General features: G+C 50.3%; 1 protein-coding gene across 1 annotated transcript in view; it reads left to right on the top strand.

Moving 5' to 3' along the window:
- The window catches only part of GRIK4 (glutamate receptor, ionotropic, kainate 4), a 311,636-nt gene that overhangs the window by 3,325 nt on the left and 283,003 nt on the right, over positions 1-25,308 (top strand). The window contains exon 2 of the mRNA XM_015413813.1: positions 1,277-1,521. Coding sequence (XP_015269299.1) covers positions 1,277-1,521 — 245 coding nt within the window. The remainder of the gene's footprint in view (positions 1-1,276; positions 1,522-25,308) is intronic.

The raw sequence follows: 25,308 nt of genomic DNA, 5'->3' as shown, positions 1-25,308 counted from the left end.
CCCTCCCTCCCTCTCTCCCTCCCTCGCCTCCCCCCCCCCTTCCCCTCCTCCTCTCTCCTCTCTCTCCCTACCTCTCTCCCTACCTCCCTCTCTCCTTCTTTCCTTCTCTCCCTCCCTTCCTTCTTCCCTTCCTTCCCCAATCTATTTGCTTTCTTTGTTTCTCTCTCTCTCTCTCTTTCCATCTCTCTCTTTCTCTCTCAGACAAATATCACTAGCAAGCAAGTAAATATCGCTGGACAAATAAATATCATTATCAATAACTGTTTTTACCCCTTTTGTTTTTATTTTTGACAGTCTCATTTAAAGTTAATAAAAAAGCAGATTTGCATATTTTTCAATAAAAACGTGTGTGCAATATTTGTTCATGTCTCGCGGCTCTCAAACTTCTGATGCTCGTTCTATGCGGCTCTTCTGTTAAGCAAGTCTGGCCACCCCGGCCATAGAGTCCATCTCCCAAAGCGGCCGTTTTCTCCAGGGGGTGTGTGATCTCTTGCTGTCTGGAGATCAGTTGCCACGCCAAGAGATCTCCAGGCCCCACCTGGAGGCTGGCAACCCCCAACAGCAGCTCAGCCACTAGCGGCTAGAGAAGTGTGGACCTGGGAAGGAGGAGTTACAGCCAATGTTCCCTCTAAGCTGTGATGCCTTGTGAGCAAAAATTCTACTTTGTGAGCTGCTGGCATTAAAGTTGTGAGCGAGCGACTTGGCTACTGCATAAATTAGTTTGCTCTGGAGCCCTCCTTCCTGAGCAAAGATAAAAAGGTGTGAGCCGGAGGTTAAAAATCTGTGAGCTAGCTCACACTAACTCAGCTTAGAGGGAACACTGGTTACAGCGCCTCCTGCACCTTTGTGGCACAGAGTTCGCTCGGCTCTAATCTCTGCCGGAGGGAGCAGGGGTCCTTCGTGCATAACCAAACAGAATAATTCATGTGCCCAGGAAGCCCTTCCTGTCCCTCTTCTCCGGCTCAAATTGAATAGTCAAGAGCCGCATCTTTTATTAACAAGGCTTGACAAACGACGCTGCGGATTCCTTCCTGGCGTGTAACCGAATATTGAGATTAATGTTAAACTTCGGCGCTGTGTTTTTAAAACTCAACCCCCACCCCACCCCACCCGTTCTTCCCACAAGCCGACAAAACACAGCCTGGCTTTCTGGTTTGCTGCAGTGCACAAGACCGGGGCGGGCAGATGGGCTTCGTGATGCGCCACTTCGGAAGTAAACATGCAGCATCGGCAAGTCAGTACGAGAGTGAAATCTCCAAGGCCCGCTCGGCTCGAGACCTGCAAAGTTTCTCGTTCGGTTGGTTTGCATTTCAACTCTGTCTCTTCTCTCCCCACCCCACCCCACCCTTTCTGCAGCTGCCATTCTGGACGACCCAATGGAGTGCAGCAGAGGCGAAAGGCTGTCCATCACGCTGGCCAGAAACCGGATCAACCGAGCGCCCGAGCGGGTGGGGAAAGCCAAACTGGAGGTGGACATCTTCGAGCTCCTGAGAGACAGCGAGTATGAGACCGCCGAAACCAGTACGTGCGTCTCTAGGGACCGGGTGGGGAACCCCACGGGGCAGAGTGTCTGAGTTACACCTTTATTTATTTATTTTATTTATATTTAAATGTTTATCCCGCCCTACCCCGAAGGCTCAGGGCAGCTAACACGGGCACCGTGTGCCGAGGTTAAAACAGTAAACACATAGTTTAAAAACAATAAATTACAATACAATAACAAATTTACAAACAGATTTAGACAAGATGGGTAGGTCTTAACCAGGGGTCATTTCGTAGAAAAAGAGCTAGGGGAACTCATTAGCATAACTCATTAGCATATGCCACACCCCCTGACATCAGGGGCCCAGCGGTGGACCTGCAAGGCTGGCGGGAGTGCGAGGAAGCCCTGCAAAGGCGGGGGGGGGGGCTTTGTCATGTGCCCCGCCCCCCTGCACCTCACCCAGGGGAACTGTGTTCCCCTGCGATCCCCCCCGAAATGACCTCTGGTCTTAACTTCCATAACTACTTCCTAAGATCTTATCATCTAAGCTGTACCCAGGTGCCTCGCTCCCCCCTTGGGGGGGCCAGGCAATCATGATGTTAATACGCCAGAGCATAGGGGGCAAAGGTGGAATAGTGGTGCTAATGCTTTCTCTTCTGGAAGCCATTCCTTAATCCCTCATGTCTGGGCACTCCCTGACCCTATGCACACACACATCCCCCCCCCTTGTCTCTGTGTAAAAAGGTAAAGGTAAAGGTTCCCTTGCTCGAAAGCCAATCGAATCCGACTCTAGGGTTGCGGTGCTCATCTCCGTTCCAAAGCCGAAGAGCCAGCGCTGTCCGAAGACGTTTCCGTGGTCATGTGGCCGGCATGACTAAACACCAAGGCGCACGGAACACTGTTACCTTCCCACCGAAGTGGTACCTATTTATCTACTTGCAATTTCTTGCTTTCGAACTGCTAGGTTGGCAGGAGCTGGAACTAGAGATGGGAGCTCACTCCATCATGCGGCACCCGGGTCTCAAACTGCTGAACTACTGACCTTCCACAGCCTGCAGTTCAGCGTCTTAACCACTTGAGCCACCGCAGCTCTGTGTAGACATCCTTAAAATTGTGTACAACATTTTCAGTTTCTGTGCAGAAAGTCGGGCTTATCGGTGGCTGCTGGCTGTCATAGCAAGGAGGCCATCTCCATATTCAGAGGCAGGATGCAACTGACAGGCAAACGCAGCAGCAGGGGGTAGCTGTTGCTGTCATGAATGGCTTGCAGAGCATCCCGAAGCACCTGGAAGACCGGTGCTAGTAAACAGAACGGCCAGCAATAAACAGAATGGCTTCGGGGAAGGATGTGGCCCGCAGTGGCAGAGCGTCTGCTTTGCTTGCAGGAGGTCCCAGGTTCAATCCCCAGCATTTCCAGTGGAAAGGATCAGACAGGAGGTGATGTGAAAGACCTCTCTGCCTGAGAACCGGGAGATCTGCTACCAGTCTGCCTAGACAGTACTGGCCTCGGTGGACCAAGGCTCTGATTCAGCAGACTGCAGCTTCATAGGTTCACTGATCAGAAGAGTGTCGGCCTTGAAACTCGTCTCAGCTAGCACAGAAACTCTTTGAGTAGCACTCACAGAATCGTAGAATCACAGAGTTGGAAGGGGCCACAAAGGCCATCTCGTCCAGCCACCTGCTTAGTGCAGGATCAACCTAGAGCATCCCTGACAAGTGTCTGTCCAGCCGCTGCTTGAAGACTGCCAGTGAAGGGAAGCTCACCACCTCCCTAGGCAGCTGATTCCACTGCTGCACAACTCTGACTGTCGAAAAGTTTTTTCCCTGCCGGTACCTTCCCGCCCTTAATTTCAACCCATTCTTGCGAGTCCTCTCCTCTGCTGCTGACAGGAACAGCTCCCTGCCCTCCTCTAAGTGACAGCCCTTCAGATACTTCAAGAGAGCAATCCTGTCCCCCCTCAACCTCCTCTTCTCCAGACTGAACATTCCCAAGTCCCTCAGCCTTTCCTTATAGGGCTCAGTCTCCAGGCCTCTACCTGGGCCACTCGAATGCAGAAGAATAAAACATCCACAAAGACTAAAGCCTAGACCCACATGCATAAGAACATGGGGGCTTCTGATACGCTCAGGTTCCATAAAGCTAAAGTGCAGAAAGTTCACCCCTGGAGGTATATCCTCTGAGATCTATGTGCCACAGGCACCATTCCCCCCCCACACACTCCGTCTCGCCCCAATTAGACATATCCTGTGGTCCCTTCTGTACATGTTTATTGCTAGAAGCAACCAGATTGGAACCAACGGGATTACTCACAACATTAAGTCTCATGCTTGGCGGCAGAATCAAAGAGACCGCCAGTTTGGTGTCGTGGTTAAGTGCGCGGACTCCAATCTGGGAGAACCGGGTTTGATTCCCCACTCCTCCACTCGCGGCTGGTGGGAGACCTTGGGTAACCCATAGTTCTGACAAGAGCTGTCCTGGAAAGAGAGCAGTTTCTGTCAGAGCTCTCTCAGCTCCGCCTACCTCACAGGGTGTCTGTTGTGGGGAGGGGAAGGGAAAGGAGTTTGTAAGCCGCTCTGTGACTCCTTTGGGTAGTGAAGGGCGGGGTATAAATCCAATCTCTTCCTCTTCTTCCTGGCCTAAGCTGAGCTTCCATGGCAGAACAGAGTCTTCAACTCTTAACTACAACACCACACTGGCTTTTCTGGGACAGCTGCTGTCAAACAGTAGCAAGCAGTCAGGCCTGGGTGAGTCCCGCAAACCCAGTGTCAGCAAATAAATCCTCCTCCTTCTGCATTCGAGTGGCCCAGGTAGAGAGTTTGTAAGCCGCTCTGTGACTCCTTTGGGTAGTGAAGGGCGGGGTATAAATCCAGTCTCTTCCTCTTCTCTTCTTCTATGTGGGTCTTGAGCTGTGACGGCGCCCTAAGGACGTAGGTTGGCCGTAACTGCCTGACTGTGTAATGTGGTTTGATCATGACCTTAGAAGGTGCCCGTCCCCCTGAAGCCGAGTCCCTCTTTACATCTGTGAAGAACTTATGAATAAAGACCATGACATTTCCATCACCAAGTTGTCTTGCCGTGTCAAGCACGTCTAGACTAGAAAGGTGGCTGTGATTTTAAAACATGTCACCGCCGTGCGCCAATTAACATGCTGTAAACACACTGCTTGGAACCTGAGTGCAAAGTTGATGGACCTTTTGAAGACGTTATTGGTGTGGCGCTTTAGAATCTTGATTTAATGGGGGGGGCTTCCTTTTTTAACAGGATTTCTCAACCAAGATGAATGGCGTGAATCGCCACTTGCGTGTTGCTTTTCAAACTGACTTCCTTGCTTTCCTCTGGGTGGGTGATAGATCCATTCAGAATACTGCTGGCCATGACTTCAGAAGTCAGAGTCCTTTTCACACTGGAGACTGAATGTGCAGATGGGGAAGATGCAGCATTGCGCATGCAGGTTCCGCCTGTGCACCTGGCCCTCGCCCTACAGTTGGAGACCCCTTTTCCTCCCGGGATTCCTAACTACATGGAGAAATGTCCCCCATGCACACTTTTATATGCCCCTAGGCAGGGCTCTTTTTGTAGAAAAAGCCCAGCAGGAACTCATTAGCATAGTAGGCCACACCCAACAGTGAAACTCATTAGCATATTAGGCCACACCCTGATAGCACATCACATTAGCCTATTAGGCCACACCCCATGTTACCAGAAGTGTGGTCATCCAGCCACACCCACCTTTTGCTTCTTATTCTATTTACTTTGTTTATTGTCCAACCAGGGCTCTTTTTGTAGCAGGAACTTCTTTGCATGTTAGGCCACACACCCCTAATGTAGACAATCCTAATAAGTTCCTGCCGTTGGGTGTGGCCTATTATGCTAATTAGTTCCTGCTGGGTGTGGCCAACGTGGGAGCCAGCCGGAACTCCGTTCCTGTGCATTTATTCCTGCTCAAAAATAGCCCTGAAAGGATCTTTGTATCCCTAACCTGGAAGGCCCAGGCTAGCCCGATCCCGTCAGATCTCGGGAGCTAAGCAAGGTCAGACCTGGCTGGTACCTGGATGGGAGACGACTGAAGAGAGCCAGTTTGGTGTCATGGTTAGGAGTGCAGACCAGTGTTCCCTCTAAGCTGAGTGAGTGTGAGCTAGCCCACAGTTTTTTAGCCTCCAGCTCACACATTTTTGCCTTCGCTCAGGAAGGGAGGGCTCCAGAGCAAATTGATTTATGCCATAGCCAAATCGCTCGCTCACAACTTTAATGCCAGGAGCTCACAAAGCAGAATTTTTGCTCACAAGACTCCACAGCTGAGAGGGAGCATTGGTGCAGACTCTAATCTGGGAGAACCAGCTTTGATTCCCCACTCCTCCACATGCAGCTGCTGTTATGACCTTGGGTCAGTCATAAGTTATTTCAGAGCTGTTCTCTCAAGGACAGTTCTCGAGAGAGCTGTCTCAGCCCCACCTACCACGCAGGGTGTCTGGTATGGGAAGGGGATTGTAAGCCGCTCTGAGCAGACGTCGATTCGGGGGGATCGCGGGGGATCGCCATTCCCCCGGGTGAGGTGCAGGGGCGGGGCACACACCGAAGCCCCGCCCCCTGCTTCTGGCCACCCCGCTTCCGGCCCTCATTCAGCCAGAAGGAGGCAGGAGAAGAGGGAGGGTAAGTTGCTTCCTCCCTGCCTCTCCCCACCCCTGCCTGCCTGGGGCCAGGGAGGGCCTTGGCGGGGCTTCCTCACACTCCCGCTGGCCTTGCAGGTCCACCGCCGGGCCGATATAATATATAACCGGGAATCACCGTATCCCACTGATTTTCCTCATCCCACCAAGTTTCTGAAATACCCACAATGTCTATTTTTCCCTCCAACTCCAAGCACTCCAACTCCCCGATTTTACCTCGGATCCTTCTAGCATTTGTGTAGAACAGCCTGCAACCTTCCTCTTGCTTCATTCATGTGATGCTACTTCCTTTTACTTGCCCAATGTTTGCGCAGTCTCCATGGATAAGTTAGGTCGAAAGGGCCAAAGATTTCTTATAGAAGAGGTTTCTCAGAAGAGCTAATAGATATGATAACAGAATGAAAAGGGGCTGCATTGAAAGCTTGCCCAACAACTATTTGGGGGCAAAAGAAGGGGGACTTTGAAAGGGGCCCAGATGTCCCTCCAAAATACCTCTGAAGAATGCCGATTTCCACTGCTGCTTAACACGTTTCTCTCCCCTTTCTCCTCCGGCTCCTGCACCGTCCTCTCCCCAAATGCCCACCCCACTTTCTCCTTCCCTGACTGATTCATGGTGAATATGATGATGTCATGGTGCTGTAGCCAGATCTGGCACTGTAATGATGTCACCGAACCAGTCAAGGGAGGCCACATTTCTTGCCCTGTGATTCATGCTTTGAGCAGATAAAACACTCTTACCCCTTTTTGAACTTTCCCTCTCAGCTTGAAAAACTGCCAGAAGGGATGGGGGGGGGATGCTTTTGCAGCTGGGAAAAGAAAAGCATTTGAGGAAATGCCCCCACCCGCAGCTGTGAAAGGAGCCTCCATTTCAGAGGCAGTCTACCTCTGTGTTTCTTTATACTGGCGACGAAGAACAGGGGGTAGCCGTCACCTTCTGTAGTGGCTGATCCAGCCAGCCTGGCCTCCCCTCCCCTCCCCCCCCCCAATTTCTTTTTGTCTTTGCACAAACAATGAGCTGGATCTTGCTTTTTAATTTTAATTTTGTAATTTCTATCTTTGGATTAACTTTTATATTTAATTTTGCCGTCAAGTCACATCTGACTTAGGGCACCCCAACAGGGTTTTCGAGGCAAGAGATGCACAGAGGTAGTTTGCCATTGCCTTCCTCTGTGTAGCAACCTTAGACTATCCTGGTGGTCTCCCATCCAACTACTAACCAGAGCCAGTACTTCATAACTTCCAAGATCTTACGAAATCAGACTATCCTGGGCTATCTCTGTCAGGGCTAGGGTCTTGCTAGGGCCACAAAGTCCAACAATGCAGTCAGTTGGCCACAAAATACAGCAGGGAGCTTGCATGGCTTTGGAGGAAGAGGAGGAGATTGGGTTTATACCCCGCCCGAGACTCAGAGTCTCAGAGCGACTTACAAACTCCTTTCCCTTCTCCTCCCCACAACGGACACCCTGTGAGGTAGGTGAGGCTGAGAGCTCTGAGAGAACTGCTCTTTCAAGGACAGCTCTAACAGAAGTATGGCTTGCCCAAAGTCACCCAGCAGGTGCAAGTGGAGGAGTGGGGAATCAAACCCGGTTCTCCCAGATTAGAGTCCGCGCACTTAACCACGACACCAAACTGGCTCTTGTTCAATTACTTCCTTTAGGATAAGGTTTAGGACAGCAAGCACACCTAAAGATAAGGCATTCAGAGCACAAAATTGGCCCCACTATTTATTTCTTTAGATAGTTTTAAACCCACTTTTCTCCTGCAGAGGAAGTCTCACAGTGGCTTAGAAGACAGCAACAAGCTAAAGGAACAACAATCTAAAAATCACAATACAAATAAAACACAGAAGCAGCAGTCAAGAGGTGGACACGGAGCAGTTGGAGGAACTCAGACCCTGTCGGATAGGGTTGCCAGCTCCGGGTTGGGAAATACCTGGAGATTTGGGGGGGGTGGCCCCTGAGGAGGATGGGTTTGGTGAGGGGAGGGACAAGCCCACCCTCCAAAGCAGCCGTTTTCTCCAGGGGGATTGATCTCTGTCGTCTGGAGATCAGTTGTAAAAGTGGGAGCTCTCCAGCCACAACCTGGAGGTTGGCAAGCCTACGGTGGAGTAGTCTCTCCTGCAATTCCTTTTCAGTAGCAGTTCCATCTCAAACCCAAGCTGTCAAGGGGGTCTCCCACTGTCACAACTGATCTCCCGATGAGCATGATCAGTTCCTCTGGAGAAAATGGGCTGCTTTGGTGGGTGGGCTGTGTGGCACTGAGAGCCAGTTTAGCAGCGTGGACTCTCATCTGGAAGACCCAGGTTTAAGAACATAAGAACATAAGAGAAGCCGATGTTGGATCAGACCAATGGCCCATCCAGTCCAACACTCAGTCACACAGTGGCCAAAAACACCAGGTGCCATCAGGAGGTCCACCAGTGAGGCCAGGACACTAGGAGCCCTCCCACTGTTGCCCCCTCCCCCCAGCACCAAGAATACAGAGCATCCCTTGCCCCAGACTGAGAGTTCCTACCTATACCTTGTGGATAATAGCGACTGATGGACCTCTGCTCCATATGGTTATCTAATTCCCTCTTGAAGCCATCCATGCTTGTAGCCGCCACCACCTCCTGTGGCAGTGAATTCCATGTGTTAATCACTCTTTGGGTGAAGAAGGACTTCCTTTTATCCATTGTAACCTGACTGTTCAGCAATTTCATGGAGTGCCCACGAGTTCTTGTCTCGTGAGAAAGGGAGAAAAGTACCTCTTTCTCTACCTGCTCTATCCCATGCATAATCTTATAAACCTCAATCATGTCACCCCTCGGCCATCATTTCTCCAAGCTAAAGAGCCCCAAGTGCTTTAACCTTTCTTCATAGGGAAAGTGTTCCAACCCTTTTATCATTCTAGTTGCCCTTTTCTGCACTTTTTCCAATGCTATAATATCAGAATTGCAAAAGGGGACGAGGCTCACCCCCACCCCGGTCATAGACATAAGAACATAAGAGATGCCAATGTTGGATCAGGCCAATGGCCCATCCAGTCCAACACTCTGTATCACACAGTGGCCAAAAATACCAGGTGCCATCAGGAGGTCCATCAGTGGGGCCAGGACACTAGAAGCCCTCCCCCAGCACCAAGAATACACAGCATCACTTGCCCCAGACTGAGAGTTCCTACCTATACCTTGTGGCTAAAAGCCACTGATGGACCTCTGCTCCATATGCTTATCTAATTCCCTCTTGAAGCCGTCCAGGCTTGTAGCCACCACCACCTCTGTGACCGGGAATTCCATGGGTTGATCATTCTTTGGCGGAAGAAGTACTTCCTTTTATCCTTCTTTTGATTCCCCAGTTCTTCACATGCAGCTGCTGGCATGACCTTGGGTCAGTCACAAGTCCTCTCAGAGCTGTTCTCTCAAGAGCAGTTTCTGTCAGAGCTCTCTCAGCCCCGCATACCTTGCAGTATGTCTGTTGTGGGGAGGGGAAGGGAAAGGAGATTGTAAGCTGCTCTGAGACTCCTTCCGGTAGTGAAGGGCGGGGTATACATCCAATCTCTTCTACCTCTTCTTCTCTTCATTATACCCTTCTGAGGTCCCTCCCCTCCCCAAACCCCACCCTCCTCGGGCTCCATCCCCAAAATCTCCAGGTATTTCCCAACCCAGAGCAGACACCTCTAGAGCTCAGCAACTGGAGAAACTCAGCCCCTAGGAACAGGATCGTAAACAGCAGGTAAAGGTGGCTAAGGGAACATATTTTCAATATATCTATGTAGACGATTGGTTAAGCTTTCTTTTGCTTTTTAATTTACCTTTGGGTAAGACCTGTATAACAATTACCTTGTCCCTAGAAGGACCCATTCCAATCTCCTTTCATTTTCTCCCCCCCCCCCGAAAACTTCTTTTCCTTTTCTACACTGAAATCAGTCTATTTCTTTTTTTAATATCTCCTTCGTTCTAGACATGTGCTGGAAGTGCTCAGCAAAGCTAGGGATCAACGATTCCCCCCCCTCCCATCTGCTAGCCTTGGAGGAGGATTTCAGAGGGATGTCTCTGCTCTCTGAGATGGACTCGGATATGGGGAGACGGATGCTTATTTGAAAATATTTGTACCCTCATTTCTGGGCTGAATTAGGCTTCCCAGGCAGCTTACAATTTTCTGTGATTAAAACCATAAACTATATAAAAATCCAATAACAGCTGAAAGACCGGCAATAGGAAATACAAGAGGCGGTAGCATTAAAATATTTTAAAATATACCAAGAGCAGTGAGGTCAGTGTTTAAAGAAAACCATTACTGAAGCCAGGATGCAAAGAGGACGGGGGAGGGGGGATGCATCAGACAGCTGGGGTTGGGAAAGGACATCAGTCACCTGTCTGGGGCTGTAACCAGGATGAAGCAGTGGATGCTGGGGGGGTTTCTGCTCCACCCAGGGCTCTTTCAGGGTTCCAATGCGTGAGGCAGCCGTTTCCATTTAAAAACGGGAAGCTTGTTTTCAACTACATTTCTGTTCGTTGTTTTGTTTTGTTTTTTAATCCCCTTTAGCTACTGTGATTGTGAGCATGGTAAAGTGCATAAAAGGGGGTAACGCCAATTGGAGGAATGAGGAGGTAAGGAGCGAATGCAGACAAAGCCGCCCAGTCAGATCAATGTCAGTATTGTCTACTCATCTGCAAGAGGGGAGATAGGATAAACAGATGGATCAGAAGTCAATCAGTGGCTATTCGCCAGAAGGTATCGATAGAACCAGGGGTCATTTCCTGCGGGAGCACACAGGAGCGGAGCTCCGGCAGTAAGGATCCCAGGGGGCAGGCACATGCAACAAGCCCCACCCCCTTCTCCCAGCAGCCCTCAGTTGGGCCACGAGGAGCAAGAAGCAGCCAGGTAAGTTGCAGAGCCCCCCCCCCCGGCCCGCCTTCAGGTACAAGCTCTCCCTCCTCTGTGAGGGCAGATGTGCACACACACACCCCATAGCTAACAATCCAGAACAGTCCAGTGGAGCCTGAGCGGTGGGTGTTGCCTTCTGACACACTTCCGGTGATGTCAGGGGGTGTGGCATATGCAGATAAGTTATGCTAATAAATCATTCTAATGAGCTCCTGCACCTCTTTTTCTATGAAATGACCCCTGGATAGAACATTCTATCTGGGGCGAGTGATGCTCTGTATTCTTGGTGCTTGGGGGGGGGGGCAACAGTGGGAGGGCTTCTGGAGTTGTGGTCCGACTGGTGGACCTCCTGATGGCACCTGGTTTTTAGCCTGTGTTGGATTGGATGGGCCATTGGCCTGATCCAGCATGGCTTCTCTTGTGTTCTTATGTGCTGAGACTGGTTGTGGTGCTCCAGCGTCTCAGGTGGAGATCTTTCACATCCCCTATCACCTGATCCTGACTGGGGATCCCAGGGATTGAACCTGGGACCTTCTGCATGCCAAGCAGATGCTCTACCAATGAGTCATGGGCAATGTTCCCTCTAAGCTGTGGAGTCTTGTGAGCAAAAATTCTACTTTGTGCGCTACTGGCCTTAAAGTGGTGAGCGAGCGATTTGGCTGCTGCATAAATTAGTTTGCTCTGGAGTCATTCTTCCTGAGCTAAGGTGAAAATATGTGAGCTGGAGGCTAAAAAATGGTGAGCTAGCTCACACTAACTCAGCTTAGAGGGAACACTGCTCATGGCCCCTCCCGATGGGAATGTTAGTGGTTTCTGGGGCGAGTGATGCTCTGTATTCTTGGTACTTGGGGGTGGGGCAACAGTGGGAGGGCTTCTGGAGTTCTGATCCGACTGGTGGACCTCCTGATGGCACCTGGTTTTTAGCCTGTGTTGGATTGGATGGGCCATTGGCCTGATCCAGCATGGCTTCTCTTGTGTTCTTATGTGCTGAGACTGGTTGTGGTGCTCCAGCGTCTCAGGTGGAGATCTTTCACATCCTCTTTCACTGGGGATGCCAGGGATTGAACCTGGGACCTTCTGCATGCCAAGCAGATGCTCTACCAATGAGTCATCATGGCCCCTCCCGATGGGAATGTTAGTGGTTTCAGTTCCGGGGTGGTGGTGGTGGTGGTGGCAGTATAGTCGAGGGTAAGATGGTGGTGGCATCGGAGGTGGCTGCCGCTCCCCAACAGCTGTGGCCTTAGACCATCACCCTGCCCGTCCTCGTCACGCCTTGTGAGCATAAGTAGCTGCAGCCCTGCTCCAAGAAGGTGATAAAGATGGGGATGTCAAACATTGCTCTGCCCGGTTTGCCATAGATACCGGGGGGGGGAGGACTGTGCTATCTTGGAGTCTGTTATTCTTCCGACAAAGCCTTTCCTCTCGCAGAGGAATGTCCTTGAAACTTTTGGTGCCAGCTTGCTCGTGTAGATAATGGGATTGGATATTTCCCAGGTGAAAGGGAGGTAGGACCGCTATGGCTAGACGGGCTGGATGTGACGTTTCAATGACCACTAGGAGGGGTTTCATTTGAATTACCTGTATCTGTTATCAGGGGTCATTTTGTAGAAAAAGAGGTGCAGGAGCTCATTAGCATAACTCATTAGCATAACATCTGCATATGCCACACCCCCTGACATCACCGGACGTGTGTCAGAAGGCAACACCCACTGCTCAGACTCCACTGGACTCTTTTGGATTGCTAGCTATGGGGTGGGGGTTGCACAGATCTGCCCTCACAGAGGAGAGAGAGCTTGTACCTGAATAAGTCTTGGCCTTAAAGGTGCAACTGGACTGTTTTGGATTGCTCGGGGGGGGGGGCTCTTCAACTTACCTGGCTGCTTCTTGCTCCTTGTAGCCTGGGGCTGCTGGGAGCAGGGGGTGGGGCTTGTTGCATGTGCCCACCCCGTGGGCTCTTTACTGCCGGAGCTCCGCTCCTGTGCGCTCCTGCTGGAAATGACCCCTGTCTGTGATTGTGCCCGCCAAAATCTCCAGTTCTGACACAGCCTAGCTATGATCTGGATCCTGCTTAAATCTCAATAAACATATCCAGGGGTCATTTCGTAGAAAAAGAGCTAGGAGGACTCATTAGCATAACTCATTAGCATATGCCACACCCCCTGACATCACCGGAAGTGTGTCCTCCCCACAGCCACCGGCGACCTCCAGCGGGCACCAGCAGGGAGCTCCAGGCCCCGCCCTCCCGCACCTCACCCGGGGGGATGGCGTCCCCCCGCGTCCCCCCCCCAAATGACCCCTGAACATATCACTGCCAAAGAGAGTGTTGTTGAGAGTATCTTGACCCAGAGTCTGGCAGGGGAGGGGCTTCCGCAGGGCCTGCCAATAGTGGCCAGCCATGTAGATAGAGAAGCCAGGTCTCCATCAGGGTTGCCTCCTTTGGGTTGGGTGATACCTGGAGATTTGGGGGGGCGGAGCCTGGAGAGGAGAGGCACATCAGCAGGGTATAATGCCAGAGAGTCCACCCTCCCAAGCAGCCACCTTTTCCAGGGGAACTGATCTTGGTCTTCAGGAGATCACTTGTAACAGCGGGCGATCTTCAGGTGCCACCTGGAGGTTGGCAACGCCAGCCTCTGTCGATATCTTAGCAGATATGAGCAAGTTTCAGAGGCAGCCCTCTCTGCCGCCCTTCGTTCTCTTTCTTTGAGCTCGCCCCAGAGATAAGATCCATAACTCCTAAGGGTCTGCTCGCTTTCCCCGACTTCTCACCTTTGGCTCCACTCAGTTGCTTGTTATGGGCATACAAGATTAATAAAAGCCGTTTAGATATTTTAACCTCTGACTGCGCAGCTTTCCGTCATCTCTTTAATACCACTGTCGGATTTCAGGCACTCTTGATGGCATCCGCGCATCATTCTTAGCCTCCCGAATCTCGCACTTTCACAATTACGTCCGTCCAGAATGTTGACTTTTTGTATTCTATACAATTAGCATTTTAAGAGGGTTCGGTGAGAAGCTTGTTCTTCCCTCGCTCACTGCGCTCCCCTTCCTTCTCTCTCTCTCTCTCGCTCTCTTTATTTCTTCCTCCCCCCCCCTTTTCTCATTAATTTCTTTTTTTGGTGACAATAATATATAAATACAGAAAGACGCCAACATATCCTTCAGCTGAGAGCAATTTGAAGGGGGAATCTGCAAGGGGGAAAGCAATATTATGTCATCTGTTTCCCAAATAAAATGATCAGAGTAGAATTCTCAGCCGTTTCCAATCTCATTTCACCCATTACCATAAAACCCTCCCAGACTCATCTGAACCCGAGACAAGGTGATAGCACAGGCTGGTGGGGGGGAGGGGGGGATACAGGGGATGAAATCATCATTTGTTAAGCCAAACGAGGACCTGAATAATTGGCCTAGTTCAGACGAAACATAAAACCTCTGGAGGTCTGGCCTCAAGTATAACAGGCTGCCGCCAGTGTTCCCTCTAAGCTGAGTTAGTGTGAGCTAGCTCACAGTTTTTTAGCCTCCGGCTCACAGATTTTTTTCTTCGCTCAGGAAGGATGGGCTCCAGAGCAAACTAATGTATGCAGTGCTGCTAATGTCTTGATGGAGAAGGGGCATTGAAAAAGGCAGAGATTGGCCCCGATCACACGGGCCAGATAATGGGGGGGGGGGGAGGCATGGCTGTTCACCCCGGAGCAAAATAAAGCACGGTAGCCCGATCACACGGTCCCTCAAATCTCCATGCTTCTGCTGTTAGCTGGCGAACACATGGCGATGCTGCAGTGTGGCAAAGAAGCGGTGCGGCACGATCACACAAGCGTTTCTCATTTGTGCGCATGCGCAGTTCCACGGAACAGCACTGCTTTCAGTTTCGTGTTTGTGTGCATGTGCTTACGAAAAACATCCGGTTTGCGATGGGACATGGACAGGCGCCAGATGCCATGGGATACTAGCGCTCTTGGGATCAGACGTCTGCCTGTGCCGTGCATTTTCCGGATACTAGTGCACTTTCCTTGGTACTTTTAAACTCCGCATCTTCGGCGGGACGCCCCGAAAATCCGCCCGACATTCATACCTTTCGCATGGCAAATTCTCCGTGTGACCGGGGCCAAAGTAGAATTTTTGCTCACTCCGCAGCTTAGAGGGAGCCTTGGCTGCCATCACCGGCCTCTGTAGAGCGCTTAGCTGGTGCATAATTTTAACAACGGTTTGTGGAACTAGGATTCAACTTGCTGAAGTGCTGGCTTACTTTGACAAATGCTTTTTTGCCCTTCTTTCTGCTGCCTAGGAGGGTGGCGACAAGCAGCAAGCCAGGATTAAGCCAGGGTGTCTGTGATCGTACATGAAATATAGAAATAGGGTTGCCAAACTCCAGGTGGGGCCTGGAGATGTAAGTAAGACGCAGGGAGGGGAAAACAAACTTGACCCAAAAGCTGTAATCAAGAACCGCAAGGGTAAGAAAAAAGCCTGATAAAGGGCCAATATTAAAAACCTAGTTGAAACTTATAATATACAAAAATACATGTTTTTACTAGAAAGACAGTGAAAAACATATAAGGGCCCAGGGAAAGCCTCGTTAAAAAGTTCAAGTGGCCTGAACTCCAGGGCTAATACACATAACCTGATGCGTTTCTGCTGTATTGGGGTCTTCTTCAGAGGCTTGCGGCTTGTCACCACCCTCCTAGGCGGCAGAAAGAAGGGCAAAGAAGCAACCTAGAAGACAACCCAGAAACTACAGCTGGTCCAGAATGAGGCAGACCAAGGGCTACCTGCCAGGAACAGACGCTGCCCGTTTTGAAACAGCTTCATTGGCTGCCAGTTGTCTGATAGATTCATGTGGATAGCCGTGTTGGTCTGAAGCAACAGAATGACGTTTGAGTCCAGCGGCTCCTTTAAGACCAACGAAGTTTAATTCTGAGTATAAGCTTTCGTGGGTTTTTAAACTGAAAATGTTTTTAACGATTACCGCAAGCCACCTTGAACTACAGGGAAAGGCGGGATATTAATGTCGTAATAAATAAATACATAGTTTAAAGAAACCCAGAGTTTTGCAGGATGTGTGAATTGAGTCAGTCCCTCATATTCGCCACGACAAGTGGGGGCAGGGGGGGCAGGTAAACCCCCGCTTCGGAGGCCCGATTTCCGCCGCCACGGAATCGGGCCCCGGGGGGAACTCCGCCCCGGCGTGCGTGTCACACACCTGACGCCGGCCGGGAGCCCCCTGCTCCCGGCGAAGAATCACTTGGCAACCCTAAACATCATAGAGTAATTAGCACATGGAATTCACTGCCACAGGAAGTGGTGGAAGCTACAAGCATAGATAGCTTCAAGAGAGGATTGGAGAAACAGATGGAGCAGAGGTCCATCTGTGGCTGTTAGCCACAAGGTATGGATGGAACACTTTGTCTGGGGCAAGTGATGCCCTTTCTTCTTGGTGCTTGTGGGGCAACAGTGGGAGGGGAGTCTGGAGTTATGGCCCCCTGGTAAACCTCCTGATGGTGTCATAGGGTTGCCAAGTCGACACCCCCCTCCAGCGCCGGTCCGGGAGTGCGTGCATGTGTGCGAAGTGCGCACGCCCCGCAACCACGTCATTCGGAAGTGACGCAACCACGTCGGGCCCACCATAGAGTTTTCCCTCGGCTGACTGCGTCCCCGCCCCCAACACGCCCGACGTGACTGCGTAACTTCCGGGCGACGTGCCGGTGGGGTTCCCCCCGGGGCCCGATCCGCCGGCAACCTTATTAATGGACACTCCACAGCATAGAGGGAGCATTGCCCGTGACCAATGCTCCCTCTAAGCTGTGGAGTCTTGTGAGCAAAAATCCTACTTTGTGAGCCACTGGCATTAAAGTTGTGAGCGAGCCATTTGGCTACTGCATAAATTAGTTTGCTCTGGAGCCATCCTTCCTGAGCTAAGACAAAAAGGTGTGAGCCGGGGGCTAAAAAACTGAGCTAGCTCACACTAACTCAGCTTGGAGGGAACACTATCACCTTCTCTCTAACTAAATTTATTAAACCGTGGTTTTGTGCAATGGTTTGAATGGCACCTCCGTCTCTTTCTGTGCTTCCGGGAGCAATTTCAGCTCTGGAACCTTATCGAAGTCTCTGGTTTTGTTAAATCAGTGTAATTCTCCCTTCCATTATTGTTCTATTAAATTAATGCTTTAGGCACGGAAACGGCGGGTGGCCGGCTGATTGCTTACTTCTCTTTCTTTCTTTAGCCTGGCCAAGGCAAGCCCAGAGTAAAACCAGAGAGTTCTTGCTAATCGAGTTCATGGATGGCTTAGCACTGTCTCTCCATACCTACAGAGCGGAAAAGATGTTGACTTATTCTTATAAGGAAAACTCTGTAAATTACTGTGATTTAAAATGATGGTTGGTTAAAGAAAGGTCACTGACAGGGCCGCATGTTGCAATTTCAGATAAAGCTCACCTTTCCCACGCGTTTGACTTTCCAAGTCTCTTTATAGAAGGCCCAGTGGCCTGGTTAACTGCATCTTCCTCTAACAGCTGTCTTCTTTTGGATGTGAATTTCCCCTCCCTCTCTTTTCTTCCTGGGTACCAGTCTGTCCCCTGTGGTTTCGTGCATTGTCCATCTTCTCTAAGATCCACCCTCCTCCTCCTCCTCCTATTATAAGCACCTGGAGGCATTTCATCTGAGGAAACAAAGGGAGGATTTCTGGCTTGAATTGTAAGGCTGAGAAATAATATTTCAAAGAGGCTTGGCTGCTCATCCTCTAGGTTTAGCTGGTCCTGATAGGACGGGCAGAGGCCTTTCACTGAAGGATACTGCCTCATTGTGATAAACTATGGTGTCTTGGTTGCCTCCAAGAACTAAGCAGCTCTGGTCCATATATGCAGTGGGAAACAGAAGGAAGGAAGGACTTATGGGACTACATCAATCGAGCCACCCCATCTAACAGAGCACAGTGTGGAACCAGGGAAAATCTCTTGCGGAAGGACCTACTTGGAAATAGGTAAAGGTAAAGGTTTCCCTTGCTCGAAAGCCAGTCAAATCCGACTCTAGGGGTGCAGTGCTCATCTCTGTTTCCAAGCTGAAGAATCAGCGCTGTCCGAAGAGGTTTCCGTGGTCATGTGGCCGGCATGACTAGATGCCGAGGTGCATGGAACGCTGTTACCTTCCCACCGAAGCAGTACCTATTTATCTACTTGCAATTTCTTGCTTTCAAACTGCTAGTTTGGCAGGAGCTGGGACCAGAGATGGGAGCTCACTCCGTCACACGGCACTCAGGTCTTGAACTGCTGAACTACCGACATTCCAGTCTGCAGTTCAGCATCTTAACCACTTGAGCCACCGCAGCCCCTTTTCTACTTGAAAATGGGGTGGGGGAGCAATTCCATAGTGAGGCACCTGTTTCCATTATCCAGGCCTCCAGGATCATAGAAGGGCGGCTAGAAGAGCTCTTGGTTGCCTGTTTTGCACTGCACTCTCTCGGAAAAACTCATGCTCGGGAGTCAAAGAGCCAGTGCGAAGGTTGCCAGACTCCAGGGGCAATTGAAAAACGCCTGAAATCCGACAGTGGTATTAAAGAGGTTTCTGAAAGTTGCGCAGCCAGAGGTTAAAATATCTAAATAGCTTTTATTAATATTGTATGCCCATAACAAGCAATCGAGCAGAGCTGAAGGGGAGAAGTCGGGGAAAGCGAGCAGAGCCTTAGGAGTTATGGATCTTATCTCTGGGGTGAGCTCCAAGAAAGAGAATGAAGGGCGGCAGAGAGGGCTGCCTTTGAAACTTGCTCATATCTGCTAAGATATCGATAGAGGCTGGGGTTGCCAAGCTCCAGGTGGCACCTGAAGATTGCCCACTGTTACAATTGATCTCTTGAAGACCAAGATCAGTTCCCCTGGAGGGTGGACTCTCAGGCAGGATACCCTTCTGAGATATGTCCCCTCCCCAGGTTCCATCCCCCCAAATCTCTCCTTATTATATATAATTGAATAGTGGGTGCCAAAGTTCTAATTCTAAAATGCACTCCCTTAGTGAATGGCTGATGGCACTGCTCCTCAGCATATATCGCCACCAATCAGAAGGCAAAGCCCGGGTCCCGCCCACAGCACAACTGCTGCGACAACCTGGTCTTTTGCATATGGAAGCTGATTGGACTTCACTCCATTCCACACCTCAACCTCCCCCCCCCCCCCCCCCCCGCAAGGCAGTTGGATTCTCAGTTGCATATGGAATCTGCTGTATTCTGGTGGTGTGCAGGTCCCAGGTTCATGTTTTAAAAGCAGACTGACACTGTTTGCCCAAAGCCAGAGCACTCTCCCAGAGCCTCTTTCTAGATCTCGTTGTATTTATTTCCACAATGGGCCTTATTTCTAGTCTCCACATATTTCCCAACCCAGAGCTGCCAGCCATAGCCACTGTGCATGCAGCAAGGTTTTTGAGGTATAATCTTTTGAGAGTCAACGCTCCCTGAGACAGATCTGATGAAGGAAGCGTTGCCTCTCAAAAGATTATACCTCAAAAATCTGGCTGGCCTTGAAGACTTTGTTGGTCTCTAACAGCTGCAGTGGCTCAAGTGGTTAAGACGCTGAGCTGCAGGCTGTGGAAGGTCGGTAGTTCAGCAGTTCGAGACCCGAGTGTGCCGCATGACGGAGTGAGCTCCCGTCTCTAGTTCCAGCTCCTGCCAACCTAGCAGTTCGAAAGCAAGAAATTGCAAGTAGATAAATAGGGACCGCTTCGGTGGGAAGGTAACAGCGTTCCGTGCGCCTTGGTGTTTAGTCATGCTGGCCACATGACCACGGAAACGTCTTCGGACAGCGCTGGCTCTTCGGCTTGTAAACAGGATGAGTACCGCAACCCTAGAGTGGGATTCGACTTGCTTTCGAGCAAGGGAACCTTTATCTTTACCTTTTAACAGCTTCTAGTGTCCTGGCCCCACTGGTGGACCTCCTGATGGCACCCGGTATTTTGGTCCACTGTGTGGCAGAGTGTTGGACCGGATGGGCCATTGGCCTGATCCAACACTGGCTTCTCTTATGTTCTTATGGTCTTATGTTCTTATATGTACCTAGATTCAAATCTAGCTTTTCTACTGCACACCAATGCCTCTGAAACTCTGGTACAGTTGTAGAACTTCTGCCCATAGGTGTTGGGTTTTTTTTAAATCCATTTAGGAGTTTGGATTTAGGAAGTTCAGCTGTGTGTTGTGACACCAACGGAGGCGGGCATTTGTGGCTCTGCCTACCGAGCAGAAGCTGTTGATGCTTGTCATCACCACTTGGGGCAGCAGGTTTTTTTTTAATTAATATTCCGAAAGGCTTGTCGTCGCCTGCCTTTGATATTAGGAACTTGGCAGGGTAGAATTCGACAAACTTCACACTCGTGTGTCCAATTACCCCAAATCCTCCACGCCTCACCACCACATTGATCAGGGCCTTGTGTGTGCCACCTGGGGGGGATCACAAGTGAGCGAAAAGCATTGACTCCAAGGAGACATTTTGCCTGGGAGGTTGATGAAGATCCCTACTCCAGCCCAGGGCCTTTCCGGTGCTCAGTAGCTCTGTGGGAAGCCGGTGTCAAAGGCAGCTTGTGTTACCAGCGAAGAAACCCTCTCTGCATGGATTAATCCTTCGCCTGAGGGCTCTTCACTTTGTTTCAGTTTCCGTATTCTTAATTCCACTGGATGTTTTCCTCCCGGTGAATTAGAAGCTTCTTCTTCCCATTTCTTCTTTTGGTCCCTTCCGATGGTTGTTAGACCTCCGTTGCTATGGCTACTTAGCCCCCCTCTCCTAACATTTCCCCCCAAGGCTGCTCTTGAAACTTAAGGATGATGGAGCATGTACCAGCATGTACCCCCTTTTTACTTGTGAGGCAAAGAATGGGTGTGTACACGTGGCCAACCTCAGGCCTTTAAAGACGCCTTCACACACACATCCTTAAATAAAGATGGCTTTGCTTCAGAGCTTGCTACTTCTGAGGAACAATGGAAAGCTCTCAGCGTCTGTGAGGGGACGGTGAAGATTTCTTAAACAGAAGGCACTTCTGACAAATCTCCCAGATTCTTTTAAGAACAAAGGCTGTTCAAGACAAGGGATCCAAGTACTTGAAAATGTCTATACACAGAGAAAGAAAAACTAAGAGTTTAAAGCAGTCTGAAGAGGCGGGACGGGGGAGGGGGGAAGGAAGGTTCAACAGAACTCACCGTCAGGTTCTTACTTCTCGTTTTGGAAATGATTCATAACCGAAACACTTAATTGTGCCATCCCAAGCAGCAATACCCAGGGGTCATTTCCTGCGGGAGCGCACAGGAGCGGAGCTCCGGCAGTAAGGAGCCCAGGGGGTGGGCACATGCAACAAGCCATGCCCCTGCCCCCAGCAGCCCTCAGTTGGGCCATGAGGAGCAAGAAGCAGCCAGGTAAGATACAGAGCCCCCCCTCCCCTGGCCGGCCTTCAGGTACAAGCTCTCCCTCCTCTGTGAGGGCAGATCTGCGTGTCCCCCCCCCATAGCTAGCAATCCAAAACAGTCCAGTGGAACCTTGAAGACCAAATTTTATTCAGGTACAAGCTCTCCCTCCTTTGTGAGGACAGATCTGCATGTCCCCCCCCATAGATAGCAGTCCAAAACAGTCCAGTGGAGCCTGAGCGGTGGGTGTTGCCTTCTGACACACTTCCGGTGATGCCAGGGGGTGTGGCATATGCAAATGAGTTCTGCTAATGAGCTCCTGCACCTCTTTTTCTACAAAATGACCCCTGGCAATACCCCCCTTGTAAGTCCTTTGGAGTCAATGGACTTAGAACGGTAGAACTCTGTTTGGGATTGCACTGTTGTTATACTTGAGTTGTTCAGCTCAGATTGTGTTTAGTAGATTTCCAGCTGCTCTTTTCTGATAGAGAGGGTCTCAATTAGCAAAGATATCATCAATGCAGAGGTGGCATTGATATTCCTAGGCCTGATGATCGCATAGGCATGGATGCCATCTTTATTCAGTCAATCCTGCCCCCCCCCCCTCGGCACTGGCCATGCCAAAGTCCCTCCGATCAAGAGTCTGGAAATGACAGATCGAAATACATGTAATACATTTGGGAAGGGACCGTGAGGGAAACGGTCCGGAGTCATTTCTTAACCAGCCATCATCTCATCCTGTCAGCAGGCCTTCGTACGGGAGGGATTTTTATTCAGGACTTCTGCAAATTCCACGACTCCCTTTATTAAAGCCGCATTATCGCCGTCATTATGAGACAGGACAGAGGAGTGGGATGACTTAATAGGCAGAGTGGAGAATAACTCTCTGGAGTCTCGGCTCTCTGCACTGCCTCGTACCACTACATTATACATTCATGCCTTTTTTTAAAAAAGTAACCATTATGATAATGTTCAAATCTCCTGACAACACAGACCGAAGCCTTTTCTTCAATGATTTCTCAATAATGTATGTCGAGGCTGGAGGAACTTTTTCCTAAAAGATTCAGAATGACAGAGAAGTTGCCCCGCTGCTGCAGGAACTGTCCTGACAATATTACTTCCACTCCCAGTTTCATTACCTTCTCCTTTTGAAGGGATGCAGACAATTGGGGAGTGGGTAGAAGGCAGCTGATGATGCACAGTGGTGTCACTTGACTGATGTAGAGCCGTCGATTTGGCAGTGGCCTTGTATGTCTCCCTCACTGCTCTGTCCTGTCTACCAAATTAAAGGGTGTTGTGTTTTTTTGGTGCATCTGGTATCTTCTCCTTCCATGAGAATGTAAGAAAACCTCTGCTGGATCAGAACAGGGGTCCGTCTAGTCCAGCATCCCGTCTCACACAGTGGCCAGCCGGTTCTTCTGGAGGTCCAACAGCAGGGCAGAGAGGCCGAGGCCTTCATTAAAACATCAGAAGAGCCCTGCTGGATCAGACCAGTGGTCCATCTAGTCCAGCATCCTGTCTCAAACAGTGGCCAACCAGTTCCTCTGGAGGGCCAACAGCAGGGCAAAGAGGCTGAGACCTTCAAAAGAACATCAGAAGAGCCCTGCTGGATCAGACCAGTGGTCCATCTAGTCCAGCATCCTGTCTCAAACAGTGGCCAACCAGTTCCTCTGGAGGGCTGACAGCAGGGCAAAGAGGCTGAGACCTTCAAAAGAACATCAGAAGAGCCCTACTGGATCAGACCAGTGGTCCATCTAGTCCAGCATCCCGTCTCACACAGTGGCCAGCCGGTTCCTCTGGAGGTCCAACAGCAGGGCAGAGAAGCTGAGGCCTTCATAAGAACATCAGAAGAGCCCTGCTGGATCAGACCAGTGGTCCATCTAGTCTAGCATCCTGTCTCAAACAGTGGCCAACCAGTTCCTCTGGAGGGCCAACAGCAGGGCAAAGAGTCTGAGACCTTCAAAAGAACATCAGAAGAGCCCTGCTGGATCAGACCAGTGGTCCATCTAGTCCAGCATCCTGTCTCAAACAGTGGCCAACCAGTTCCTCTGGAGGGCCAACAGCAGGGCAAAGAGGCTGAGACCTTCAAAAGAACATCAGAAGAGCCCTGCTGGATCAGACCAGTGATCCATCTAGTCCAGCATCCTATCTCAAACAGTGGCCAACCAGTTCCTCTGGAGTCCAACAACAGGGCAGAAAGGCTGAGGCCTTCCCTTAACGTTGTTGTTTTATCATCATCAATCATCACCATCATCAATTTATACCTCACCCTATCCCATAAGTGGGCTCAGGGAGGCTTAATGTTGTCGCCTGGCACAGGGATTCAGAGGTTGATGGCCTTTGAATGTGAAGGTTCCATTTACTTACCAGGGCTAGTGGCCATGAATCTGCCTTTTAAAACCCTCCATGCCTGTGGCCCCTCTGAATTTTCCATCGTCACTTTCAGTCCACACCCACCTGTTTCTTTCTATTTCATACCCCTGGAGAGATCCACATTGAAACAGAGATTATGCCTCCGTAGCTGTTGCAAGGATGATCCTTGGTCACCTACCTGCCTGTGGAACTTGAGTCCCAAATCCATGTGGATTTGTATAGAAGAAAACCTGGCCATCTGATTTCCCTGCCTCCGTCTACCAATTAACCTCTACAATCAGCCTGGCTCCACTGGTGGATCTCCTGGTATTTTTGGCCACTGTGTGACAGAGTGTTGGACTGGATGGGCCATTGGCCTGATCCAACATTGGCTTCTCTTATGTTCTTATGTTCATTGATCATCATTCATACTTGTGGCAGTACTCACCTGTACTGAGTACCGGGCACCTGGGGAGGGGACTCTCACACATCCTGGTGGGGAGACTGGTGGAAATCAATGCAACCTTACATACAAGCAGGGGTCATTTCCTGCAGGAGCGCACAGGAGCAGAGCTCCGGCAGTAAAGAGCCCAGGGGGTGGGCACATGCAATAAGCCCCACCCCCTGCTCCCAGCAGCCCTCAGTCACAGCAAGAAGCAGCCAGGTAAGTTGCAGAGCCCCAACCCCCGGGCCCCCAGTCCAAAACAGTCCAGTGGCACCTTTAAGACCAGGTTTTATTCAGGCACAAGCTCTCCCTCCTCTCTGAGGACAGATCTGCACGTCCCGGCCCCCCCCCCCAATAGCTAGGAATCCAAAACAGTCCAGTGGAGCCTGAGCAGTGGGTGTTGCCTTCTGACACATTTCCGGTGATGTCAGGGGGTGTGACATATGCAAACAAGTTATGCTAATGAGCTCCTGCACCTCTTTCTCTATGAAATGACTCCTGACCAGGACAAACCCTGCTTAGCTTCTGAGATCTGATAAGATTGGGCCATCCGTGTCAAGGCTTATATGTTCTTTGTTTAAAAAGGGCTCTATGCCACAAAACGGGTACTACAATGTGCCACAAAGCAAGGAGCAGGTTTACCACTCTGTAGTGACTGCAACAGATAACTACTGATTCAAGAAAGTGATCCAAGGCATGCTCTGTTGTTCGTATGAAAGCTTTCTCCAAATGTTGTATGTTCTTTCATCGGAAAGGTTAATGTAGAATTGATCCACATTCCTTGGGTGCGGATGGACTGTTTTACTGCACACCAGTTCTGGATAGGTCTACCTATTGTCTCTGTATCTTCCTTGTCACTTGGTAGAATCGATACTGGTGGTCTAATGGTACCTGGCGATCTTGTGTGATGATTTAACTGCACGGTTACCGTATACATACCCTAAATGTGAGGCATGAGTTCTCACTTCTCACCACTTTGGAGATTTTGTAGTTGGAGGAGGAAGGATGGATTTTGTTGTCTCTGGTGTGATAACAACTCCCTTGGACTGTCAGGCCCAGTTAACGTCACATCAGGCCCTACGGCATGCAGCTTGTGAACTCAGTACAGAGAAAGAAAGACTAAAT

Source organism: Gekko japonicus, unplaced genomic scaffold, assembly GCF_001447785.1.
Source record: "Gekko japonicus isolate JY-2015 unplaced genomic scaffold, Gekko_japonicus_V1.1 scaffold890, whole genome shotgun sequence".
Lineage (NCBI taxonomy): Eukaryota > Metazoa > Chordata > Lepidosauria > Squamata > Gekkonidae > Gekko > Gekko japonicus.
This window is presented reverse-complemented; position numbering and strand designations above follow the sequence as displayed.